The sequence below is a fragment of the Notamacropus eugenii genome, chromosome 4, assembly GCF_028372415.1.
Source record: "Notamacropus eugenii isolate mMacEug1 chromosome 4, mMacEug1.pri_v2, whole genome shotgun sequence".
Taxonomy (NCBI): Eukaryota; Metazoa; Chordata; class Mammalia; order Diprotodontia; family Macropodidae; genus Notamacropus; species Notamacropus eugenii.
Window position 1 is genome coordinate 328247588 of NC_092875.1, and position 12524 is coordinate 328260111.

A 12524-nucleotide genomic window follows, 5' to 3' on the forward strand; every position below is an offset into this window, starting at 1 on the left:
TCTCCCTTTCTTTATTACTGGGAAATGTGACCTGCCCTTGGAAAGAGCTTGCTTGGGGGATGAGGGAGGTCCTCAGTGCCAAGGTCTCTCTCTGATGCTCCTTAGCCCACTTTACCTTTGATCCAGCTACTGCACTCCTTCATCTCCCCGGTGAGGTAGCTCACTGCTGTGAAGAGGCTGATGCTGCTGCTGCCACGGAAGGCTGGGTTCCGACGGGATGCAGCACTTTCTCTCCTCTCTCTCCTGGGTTTTTCAATTTTCACCATGGGATTATCCTCCATGACTGACCGGAGACCCTTTTGGGGTGAGAAGAAAGTTGAGAAAAGGCACCAAACACTGACTTTACTCATTAGATGTGTGTGGGTGTAGTGGGTGACAGGTTAGGGATTGTCTTTTAGGGATTGATCCTATTTTGGGCTCAGATGAAGGATCCAGAAGGGCTGGAGAAAACAGATGGATACCTTGGAGAAGTTTAATTTTGCTCTTTTGTTCTCCACTATTCACAAATGCACACATGCACAGATATAAGCCATCACACTGCTTCCCCCAATGTCCCCTTTTCCACATCTTTTTCAAGCTCCCCTTCATGAAACTTTTGCTTTCTGGGTAATCCCTCAACAACCTGCTCTCTATGAGATAGAAGCTAAGGAGTCTGAAAAACTCAGATGAGCTATGTTATTATTCCATTTACATTTTTAATAGGGACTTTCTGGAGAATATCACTCAATGCAAAGGAGTCTCTCTAATAGCAGGAATTATGGGAAATGATAAGGGAGATTTTTTCTCATCAGAAAGAATGATTGTAATCTAGCTACCCACTCTGCACATTTGTGGGGTCAGCTCTGGGTAGAGTTATCCACAGAGTGAGAGCCACTCCTAGAGTGGTAGTCTCAGCCTTCCATTATTAACCCAACCCTTCTTCCCCCTCACAAGTTATGGAAGAGTTAAGCTGTGTACCTTTTCCTCTGACATTTCCAAGGGGGCCAATGGGTGTCTTGGGAGCACGTGGGCCACCTGAGACATCTTGGGAAGCCACACTCAGTCTTTCAGGCTGTTACTTAGTAAACAACCTTTCCCAAATGGGAAAGGAGCAAAGACTGCTGTCTTAGAACTCAGGCTCTCAGAAATGAAAGGGACTTTAGAGACTATCTAGTTAAGTAATTTAATTTTTTTAAACTGAATTTGTGATTTCTTTGCTTTAGGGAACTCCATCTACCAATTTAGGATACCCTGATAAGCTCTGTAGTCTTAATTGCAGGGACATTGAGAGTTCGAGTCACTTGTCTAGAGTCACATATCCAGCAGATATCAGAGGTGGAACCTGAACCTAGGTCTTCCTGGTTTCAAGGCTGCCTTTCACCCTCATTTTATAGGTAAGAAAGCTGAGGTCCACATATTGATGACTAGGATGTCACAAGGAACATTCATAACAAAAAGATGATAGATGTTTTTGAATAATATCACATAACTAGTTAATGGCAGAGTTAGGTCTAGAATGTAGGTCTCTTGACCCCCAAGTCCAATATACATTCTGCTGTGTCATTCTGTCTTTATTTCTGTTCTAAGAAGACTCTTCAGTGTAGAGACATAAAGTCTAAGAGGAAATAGGATTGGAGTCAACAAATACATTAAGGGTCTAAAGAAGAGGACTGTGGCTTTTTTCACATGTCTAGGCATGACAGGACAAAGAGGATATCCTTCTTCAGATAGCATGAAGTGTGGAAAACTCATTGTCCCCAAGAGATAGGATATTATGAAATAAAAAATTTATCTACGTTCAGGAATACATCTGCTTTGTTATATCAGGCTATTGTCAGATATTTCTTTTGGTCAAGGGGGCTTACCATTGAGTCTTCAGAGATATGTGGTTATGAGTCCTACTAGTTTAGATAAATGATGCATTATCAGGGGAAGTTGAGGATGACTGGGGCAGGCTCCCAATCTTTTAATGTCTACATCAGGTAAACCATCACCCTCTCTCACTACCCTTCCCTTGGTACTTCCTTAGGTTCCTAACCTGAGAATATTGGACAAAAGGATCATGGGGCTGGCCCAGGCAAGCAATTTTGATTTTTTTTAAACTAACTGATTTCATCTTTTAAACTAACTTCTTTGGGGAGGGTGTGGGGCAGGATGAAAGGCAGGTGTGCCACAAGACATTCTTTGAACTTTTTAGCAAATATTCCTCATTCTGACTTTCTGAAGTGAGTTCTTTAGCTACTGCTCAACCATACCAGCTATGTCAGTAGCTTGCCATCTGAACTTGGGCAAGTCATTCTTACCTGTAAAATAAGGAGGTTGAGCTAGATTATCTCAAAGGTGCTTTTTAATAGTTCAAACATCATATGATTCTATGATATATTTCTAGGAGTGACCTGCCTTTCTCTCATCTTTTCCTAAACATGTCTTCAGGTGAAACTGGAGTATCCACCCATATTGAGTACAACCATCTTATCTCACCCACTAGTCATATAAGAATTGCACTGTGTACCTTTTCTTCTGGCATTTCCAAGAGGGGAAGACCTGGATGGATCTCAGAGGAACGTGAGGTCCATGTTGGACACATGAACTCTGACTCATAAAGTCTGCATCTATCAGAGAGAGAGTCTACCAACAGGGGGCTGCTGTGGGTCTCAGACATGTCCTTTGAAGGCCAGCTGCTCATCCTGCACTATGATTAGTGGATAGAAAAAAAGAGAAAAAAAACACAACCTAGTAGTTAGGTAACAGACATGGAATGAGGCTGGGTAGGAGCAAGTAAATCATAACATTGGTTCTTTGGGGGACAGTAATACACTCATAGATTTCTAAGACTTGAATCTAATAGTATCACTCTACCACATGTCTCTGGAGAGGACTTATGCCATTCCATCTGCTTGAAATGTCCTTCCCCAATCTCTGACTATGGAAATCCTTCTCATTCATCAAGGGCCAGATTAAATGTAAGTTTTTCATTCATTCATTCAATAAGCATTTATAAGGCCCCTACTATGTACCAGTAATTATCTTAGGTGCTGGAGACACAAAGAAAAACCAAAACAGTCCATCATGGTGTTTACATTCTATTGTACCAGTATGTTGGTGGTGGGGATGGATAATGCATACACAGATAAATATATAGACAGAGCAAAACAATTTCAGGGGTACAGGGAGGGTTCTGGTGACTAAGGAAATTAGGAAGGGCCTTCTGTTGGAGGTAGCACTTGTGCTGAGCCTTGAAGGAGCCTAAGAGCTTGAAGTGAGGAAGGAATACTTTGTAGGCATGGGGAGGACAGATGGCCTGTTCAAAAGTATAGAAATGAAAAATGGAATGTCCTGTCTGGGAAACAGCAAGTAGATCAGTTTGGAAGAAACATGAAGGAGAGTTATATTTGTACTTTTTCTATAAAGTTTTCCCTGATCTCATGATTGGAGCCATATATACACGACAGATGGCTATCTGGGGACCAGAGAAGAGGGTGGAGTTAATTGCCCTACATGAGGAATGAATTTATACTTTTGGCCTTCAACCCCGAATTGGGAATCCAATAAACAGACATTAAATTTAAGTGGGGGAGAAGATCCTGGTCTTTGGTGGGTTATGGGTAGAATAGGGTAGGGTCATGAACATCTCTCGCACTGAAAGTCATAGACACATGGCCTTGGGGAAATAGCTCAAAAGTTTCTCCATCTTTAAAATGTAAGAATTCCTCTTCTTTCTAGATCACAGGGATGCTGTGAGGATCCAAGGAGATAACATATGAAAAAGAGTTTTGAAAACTATAGCATACTATAGAACAATCTGAATAAAAAGGAAAGAAAAATTTGTCAACATTGCTGCTTATTAAAAAGACTCTTTCAAAAAATGGGAAAAGGATGACTCATGGGAGTAATTGGAGAACCAACCCCTTTTGAATATTTCTCTCTCCAGATGCCACCTCTGGATGGTTTCAGCTCTCTGTCACACTCATGTTTTGTGAATCTTTGACAGTAGTTCCCAACTTATGCATGTAGAATCCCTAGGGGGTCATGGAGTTATGGCAAAGGGTCCATCTGTTCAGCAAGCATTGGCATGCTGATCTTTATTTAGCTCCAACAAAATATTCAGCGTGACTCAGTATGATGAATAGGTGAACACACCATCTGTAGACTGAACTGTTTCACACATATATGTACTATTCTTTGCTAAATAGATGTAGAAGCTGTGGTGATGGTAATGCTCCAAAAGCATTAGTGAATTCACAGCAGCCTTTGGTCATGACTTATCTTCCTATTCATCCGGATTCATATTACAACTGTTATCATGAGGGAGTCCGTGACATTTTTTTAAATTTTAAAGGGGGTCATCATAGTGGAAGAGGTTGACAATGAGCTAATGTCAACCTCAAGACTCACGATCTAGGGTAGAACATTTAGGCTACCTATAGCCTGCTCATGGGCATTTTACAATAGCAGTTCAACTGGACAGGTACGGATCTAAGTTCAGTCTGGCTTCCAACTCTATCACTTGACTGAAACTGCTTTCTCAAAGGCTACTGGAAACTTCTTAATTGCTTAATCCAATGACCTTCTCAATCTTCATCTTCCTTGACCTTTTGGTGATCTTCATCACTTTAACCACCTCCTTCTGCTGGATGACCTTTCCTTCCTTACCTTCCATGGTATTGCTCTCTCATGGCTCTCCTGCCTGAAGGATCTTTGGTTCTCAGTTTCCTCTTCTGGTTCAATATCCATCTCCTGCTCCCTAACTTTAGGTATCCCCCACGGTGCTGTTCTGGACTACCTTCTCTTCTTTTGCTCTGAGGTCTTCATGCCCACAGGCTCAGTTATCATCTCCACACAGATGGCTCCCAAATCTCCATATCATGCTCAATTTTCTCACTTGATTTCTAGTCTCTCATTACTAATCTCCTATGGGACATGTCCAGCTGGCTACACAAATCCAAAACATTCAAAATGAAACTCATCTGCCCACTCCCTTCCAAGCTTCATTATTCCCACCATTCTCTCAACCACTGTTTGAGATCTTCAATCATTTGTGACCCTTCCCTCTCCTTAACTCTGCAGTAACTTGCTTGGTCCTGTCAATAAACTACGTCTTGAATTTATCCTTTGCCCTATGTCCTCATCATACTCACTTGGCAGTCTACTGATTAGTTCTCCTGTCTCTTTTAAATCTCCAATCCATCCTTCTTACAACTGTCAAAATATTATTTCTAAGACATAGCCATGACCATGATCCTTTCCAGTTCAAAACCCTTTAGTAGTTCCTTATTATAAGGCAGACCCCCACAGATAAAATTACTCCTCAGCCTTTTGTGGCATCTTCACAATTTGGCTCCAATATATTTTTCTATCTATACTTTACATTATACTCCTTTACTAATTTTACTTGCTGCCAAATTGGACTGCTAGCTATAGCTTCCTGACATCAACTTGCCAATTTCCTCCTCTGTGGATTTCCAGATGTTCCATCCCTCTTTCCTCTTTTTACAATCTATGAAACTCTCTTCTTCGCTCTATCAGATTTCTTATCTGTTGCCAAAAGTCAGTTTAGGGGCTACTTTCTTCACAAAGACTTCCTTCATTTTCCTCAAATTTTCTGAGAGCTTACTGTTTGGATTTCTGCTTTGAACTGTTGACTCTCAAATTTATATCATGTTTGTTTATATGGGAAAAGACTGGTACCCATGGGCTGATGAGAAGGTTAAGGGATATTGAAAAAAGGCACATTCTCTTGTTCATTTGTTTTTACGTCAGGTTCATTTGCATGTCCAACAAGCAGCATTATGGGAGCCTGGAGGGCTTCTCATCTCCTGTGATTTTTTTTTGTAAAGTGAGTCTTGAGATACAGATTAAGACTAGGAAACTGGTAGAGGTTAAAAGAAGATTTCTAACCTCAAGTAAAGTAGTTGGTTGAACCAAGGATTTTTAGCTGACTTCTGGAAAAGACAGTCAAAAGACTAGAGTTAATCTTTGCCTGAGGCTTCTGTTGTTGTTATTTTGTTATTATTATTATTATTTTTTTGGCTATTAGGTTGAGTATAGGGGCTTGATGCCCTAGACTATGCACTAAAACAACTTTTGTCCTCTCATTGAACAGAGAGGTCTTAAGAGTTGCCATGCCCAGCACTTTCTTCCACTATTATCCTGGGAGAACAGAACAACAGATAGTCCTGAAGATGCTAAATAACTGAAAATCACTAGACAGCAGAGAGCAGTTTAGGAAGACCATGGGGCAAAGAGAGAAAGCATAGATCCAATACCTGGTATAGAATATGATACCACCACCAGAGTACAATTGCGGTGGTATGAGTTGCCCCATCCATATATTGTATCCACGAGTCCCAATGTATGTCTTCACTCCTGGAATGTTTCCTTTTATATAGGTTCCCTGGATACATGCATTCTCTCCATGTGCCTTCCCATGTGTGTTCCCTGGTCATTCATGTTCTTTACATATGTACCTTCCCATTGGTGGACTGGTAAATTCTGGGACAGTATACTCCGTACACACATAAGAGAAATATTTCCGTGGCCCTTAAGTTACTCTGCTGTTTGATAATAAATGATTGTGTTTTGAATTGATGTAGTGTCTGGTCTTGTACAAAGTAAAGACTTCAATTGGGGCTCGTCAGCTATGGTTTTGAGTGGATGCTTTTTCTAAAAGTACTTCTAATTTGAGATAGCTCACTTGGATCCCAGAAAAGTGGACATTTGTCATATTACCCATAAAAACTTTGAGGGAAAAAATAGTTTTGTTTTTGTCTTTGTATCATCTGCACCTAGCAATATCTTTTATATGTTAGGCATTTAATAAATATCTGATTAAAGAAACTGAAATGAATTTATTTCACTCAATCAACTTATCAATCAATCAATATTTCATTGAACATCTTCTCATTAAAAGATTTAGAGCATGAGGTTTTCCTCCGAGGGCACCAACAACCTCAGCAATTTGGATTCTATGAATCTGTTCACTGAAAGTAAAGAATTCCAAGCCCTGCAGACATTGCTGTTTGGCTTAGTGAAGAAACAGAAGGTAAAGGAGAGGATTTTCCCTTCAGGTGAGGAAATTGGTCTTCAATCTAATAGGCAAAGGAATTAGACAGAGATTAGAGTCTAATAAAGGGGAGCAGTTGGAACAGAGGATGTGAGAGACTACATGTCCCTGATTAGTCTGTCACATCTAAAAAATCTCTTGTTTGAGGGGGAGGAGTTCCTACAAGGACTCTGGGAGTGATTGTCCCCCCTCTCCTCCCCCACAGGCTGCATGGCTGGTTTCTTACCTAACAAGAGGATCCGTTTTTCTGCACAGATATGTTCCTCTCTCTGAAAAGGAAAAGGAAAATGTCTGGTTCTTCTACTTGTGGAAGGAACATTAGGGATGAAGTCAGAGAGAGGCTCTGTTCTTTTCTCTCTAAACCTATGCCTACTATGTTTATTGGGACTGTCGTGCCCTAGAGATACTTCATCAGCTACCATAATGAAAATAAAACCATTCCACACTTTGTGGCAGAAGAACTAGCTGTTGTGTGTTTTTGCAAGGAAGTTGTATTCAGTTTTGGAGATGATGGACAAAACTGAATTCTAGTTGTTAGTTCTTTCTATTCCCTATCTGGATTTGGGTGAAGGTAAGAAATATATCTTTAGTAATGTCATTACATAGATATAGAAATAAAGCACCAAAAGTTGATCATGTGATGAGATGATTCCTGACTGGCTGAGAGTAATCCTAGAATTATAGAATGTACTGATGAGTTTGGCCCAGAGAGCTGATGGGTGAATCCCAATTCACTGTTGGTGGTGGTGTATTTTGGTATGAAATGTAAAAATCTGGAGAGAATCAGAATTGGAATAGTCTGGGGAGCTACAGCTAGATTGAATATCTTGGGGAATTTCAAGGACTGCCTAGTCTGGGAGTAAGTATATACATTTTTATATGTTCCATTTTAATTTTTTATTTATTTAAATTTAATTTTTATCATCAGCTTCATATTCCCTCCCTCCCATCTGCTTTTCCCAAGTTGAGAAAGAAAAACAAAACCAGTTACAAAAATGTACAAAAAAACCAAATCCCCACATTAGCTATGTCCTACATGTATATATGTGTATTCACATGTGTATATATTTATATATGTATACATAGATATATTCACATATATTTATATATTTATATATGTCTGAATTTGTACTCTGAGTCTATCTGGAGGTGGGTAGCATGTTTCATCATGAGTCTCTTGGAATTGTGGCTAGTCACTGTGTTGATCAGTGTTCCTAAATCTTTCAGATTGTTTTGTCTTCAAAATACTGCTGTTATTTTATAAATTGTTCCTCTGCTTTTGCTCACTTAGCTTTGCATAAGTTCATACAAATCTTCCCAGATTTCTTTTCATCATTTCTTATAACAGAACAGTATTCTATCACATTCACATACCACATGGTTAGCCATCCCCAATTGATGGGCCACTTCCAATTCTTTGACACCATGAAAAAAGCTGCTATAAATATTTTTGTACCTAAGGGCTCTTTTCCTCTTTCTTTGAATTATTTGGGGCGTATAGATCTAGTAGCAGTATTACTGGGTCAAAGGGTATACATAGCTTATTAGTTCTGTAGACATAGTTGCTTTCCAGAATAGCTGGAGTAGTTCATAGTTCCAACAATAGTGCCTTTATGTGCCTGTTTTCCCACAGTCCTTTCAGCATTTGTAATTTTTCCTTTTTTGTCAACTTTGCCAGTTTGATATTATATGTGCATTTAATTATCTTCTTTTGGTGCATTATTTCTGAATTTTTAGATTTGCTTTTCCTAGAAAAGAAATTCTACAAAATATATTCTTAAAATATTGAGTTTATTATGGGCATGGAGAATAGGAAGAAAGAGGGGAGAAAGAGCCTGGTCAAGGCACTGAGTTATGATGGTGGTGGTAGAAAGATGGAGAAAGATAATTTGGGACTGAGTGTGGTGGATTGTTGAATTCAAGGAGATGAGTACATTCTGGTACCATGGAAGAGACTCAGAACACTGAGTTGGGATTCAATGATAAGCTGGTCAGATAATAAGCATATGACATATGTATTATGTCCTAAGCTCTGTATTAAGTGCTGCATATACAAAGAAAGAGAAAAGAAAGTTATGAAGAAAGACCTGAGGACAAAGGCTAAAGGGAGTCAAGGGAACTTGGTACCCAAGGGAACTCATGTGGTTCCACATACACTGAGATCAAATATAGAGCATAGGATTTTTAAAATACATTTTATTGATCTTTTGCATTTACATAACTTATATTTCCCAATGTATCTCTCTCCCTTCCTTTTCCAGAGACTTATCCTTTATAATAAAGAAAAACAAGTTTGGCAAAACTGACCAACACCACCTCCGCACACTCATACTCCTTCCCGACCTCTAACAAGGACATTTAAAAATTTTTTTTCACATATTTGAGAACTTAAGGGACACACATTTCTTGCCTCCTGTGAAAGAATCTTAGATCTTAGAAAGAATCCTTCTCTTAGGCTCCCCTGAATCACAGTCTGTAGCCTGGGGCACCAGTCAGATGGGACCACCTTTTTCCTCTCTGAGTATCATCGTCAATCCCTTTAAGGTAAGGCCTTTCCCCTTACCTTGCTGTTTAATTTCTCTAATCATTAAACCACAGCTCGAGGCATGGAGCTACCTGGAACCCAAGGTCTTCAGGTCAGCTCATCTCCTTGACATTGGAGATCTGCCTCACCCATATCCTAATTTCCTATTCCTTTTTTTAGCCCCCACCACATTCTCCATTTTAATACTTGGTCCTAGATTTCCTGAGTTCATACAAGTCTCAGCTAAAACCCGGTCTTCTACAAGAAGTCTTTCGTGATTCCTCTTAATACGACTTCCTTCTCTCATTTCCTGTTTTATACACAGTTGTTTGCATGTTGTCCTCTCCCTTAGATTGTGAACCCTTTGAAGTCAAGAGTCATCTTTTGCATTTCTTTGTATCCCTAGCACTTAGTGCAGTACCTGGTACATAGCTTCATAAAGACTTATTGACTGACTGACCTAGTACCCACTTTCCGATTTTCTTCTACCTTCATCTCTAGTCTCTTGGAGGGAGGGGGGCTAAGTTTCAGACAATTCCAGAGCTGCTAATGGTAAAAGACAACTTACATCCCAGGTTCCTAGACCTGCCCACTCTCTCAGGTAATCAATTATGAGGTGAGGTTGCCCTAAACTAACTCTAGCTAACTCTAAACCAAGGATTGCTGCCAGCTTCCACCTAACCCTCCTTGGGTTGCAGAGGACCACTTTTGTCTGCCCATCTCAGATTAACCATTTGTGACATATGGAATAGATGGTATAGGGGCCCAAGATAATTGCTAGTAATCAATCAGTATTTATTAAGCACTTATAGTGCTAGGTACTATATTAATCATTGTATATTAACACAATACCTAAGCTCTGAACATCTTGCTTTACCATATTTGCTTATTTTTTGTGTCATATATCATGGATTTAGAGATGTAAGAAACTTTAAAAGCTATTGAATCCAACTCCTTCATTTTAAAGGTAAGGAAACTGAGAACCCAGGGTGGTAAGTGACTTGTTCAGGGTCACATAGCTATTAAGTCTGAGGCTGGATTTGAACGCAACACTACCTAGTTGATGATAGACTTCATGACCTCAGACTAATAAGAAACTCCTTGGCTCTATTGTGTCTCAAATGTTCCTGGTATTGATTCCCACTAATCTACTACTCAGGTAATGAGGCTGGTAGACTGGGAATTGTAACCCCCAAATTTGATAGCTTCCCATGTTATGTTTTGTGGATCTGGAGACACACCCACCAAAAACTTACTTAACTTTACTAAAGTTACTTTACTAAACCTTAATTAGGAGCAGCTAGGTGGTGTAGTGGATAGAGTACTGGCTCTGAAGTTAAGAGGACACTGAGTACAAATCCAGCCTCAGTTGCTTACTATCTGGGTGACCCTGAACAAGTCACTTAACCCTGTTTGCATCAGTTTTCTCATTTGTAAAATTAACTGTAGTAAGAGCTGGGGATACAAATAGAAAGGTAAGCCTCTCCATGCTCTGCAGAGACCTCAAGCCTGCATTCTTCTTGCCTGATCCATAGACTAGGGTCAATTCTTTTGCTCCTTAGATATTATCGATCATAGTGTAGTAGGAGCAGCAAGTTTCCTACCTTTTCCCCAGAGCAATGAGGCCCTATCCCTTCCCCCATATGATGAACAGACAACTACTTTCCCCATATGCTGAGCAAACAATTACTTCCCACATGTGCTGAGCAGGCAGCCTCACTGCTCTATAGTCTACCCTGTCACCAATGACTTGTGTTCTTGGGACTTTCCCAAGACCAAGCAAGCACCTTGAGACTTCTCACTGTCCAATAGCTACTTATGTGATATCAAAGCCCCCATTAACATCTCATGAATATGATAATGAAAGTGAAAGTATAGCTTCACCATAGCCATCCGGAAGACCCAGTAAGCACAGGGGTTCTTCTTCTTTTTTCTTGCATAGCACAAAGATTATGTCATAGCAAATTTCAATAAAAGTAGTCTCCTGACACTGCTTGGTTCCATTTGCTTTCATGACAATAAAGCTTCACCCATTGAGAAACAAGACCACCTCTCAGGCAATTTTTACCCTTTGAACTCACTCTCCCACTGCAATAGTAGTATATATTCATGCTATTGACACGGGCCCTATGTTCTGCCTCAGACACTTGATCTAGTCCCCTGGAACTTTTACTCATCAACCCCTTACCTCTAAGACCATCTTAATGCAAGTAAGGACAAAAAACAACAACCTTAACTACTCTTAAACTCAAGTGTAGATGATTCTGTGACCATGGACAGTGTATGTTAAGGGGGTCCAATTATGGTTGTGGTTTGTCTTTCATTCTTGAAGAGGACCATGATATCAGGGAGATGATGACATGACTTGCAATTGAATTTGATCTGGGTGACAGATAGCTGTGCAAAGTCATCAGCCTCACTTTCTCCTTCAGTGGCCAGCTATAGATCAGGACCACTGGAGATGGCCCAGAATTCAGTGGGAGACATTGACCCTTTAAAGTTAAAGTCTTTTCAAGTTCTCACGTTGAGTGAGGCAACACTTATTCAGTCAATAAGCCTCTTTGTGTAGTTTGTCCTTCATTGGGTGTCTAGTAAGGATGAATGAAATCATGTGTTCAATCCAATCTGGTAGACATTACATTAGGTACTTAATCAAACCTGATACCTGCCAAGAAAAGTTGCATGGCACAACAGAGAGAGTGCTAATGACCAGAGTTCAAATCTTGTTTCTGAAACTTACTGGCTGAGCAATGAGGGGGCAAGTCACTTAATCTATCTGATCCTCAGTTTCCTGATCTGGAAAATGAATGAGGGAATTAGAAAAGATGATCTCTCAAGTCCCTTTTAGTTCTAAACCCATGATCCTAAAAGATAACTACAGTTAGGAAAAAATTGAAAAATTATTTACATTTAAGAAGTACTTTCCCTTTTGTGTGAAAATTGCATTCTAATCCACAA

At 39.9% G+C, this 12524-nt stretch overlaps 1 protein-coding gene across 11 annotated transcripts in view; it reads right to left on the reverse strand.

Annotated features, from left to right (window-relative positions):
- SLC14A2 (solute carrier family 14 member 2) overlaps nucleotides 1-12524 on the reverse strand; it is a 691185-nt gene that overhangs the window by 68172 nt on the left and 610489 nt on the right. For 7 of the 11 annotated variants that reach the window (XM_072605236.1, XM_072605235.1, XM_072605234.1 and 4 more), the window contains 2 exons: nucleotides 2492-2671; nucleotides 116-296 (listed from right to left, as the gene is read on the reverse strand). In XM_072605236.1, coding sequence (XP_072461337.1) covers nucleotides 116-296; nucleotides 2492-2671 — 361 coding nt within the window. Of the gene's footprint in view, nucleotides 1-115; nucleotides 297-2491; nucleotides 2672-7268; nucleotides 7312-12524 lie in introns of all 11 variants that reach the window. The other 4 variants (XM_072605239.1, XM_072605238.1, XM_072605240.1 and 1 more) reach the window with 4 other exon arrangements.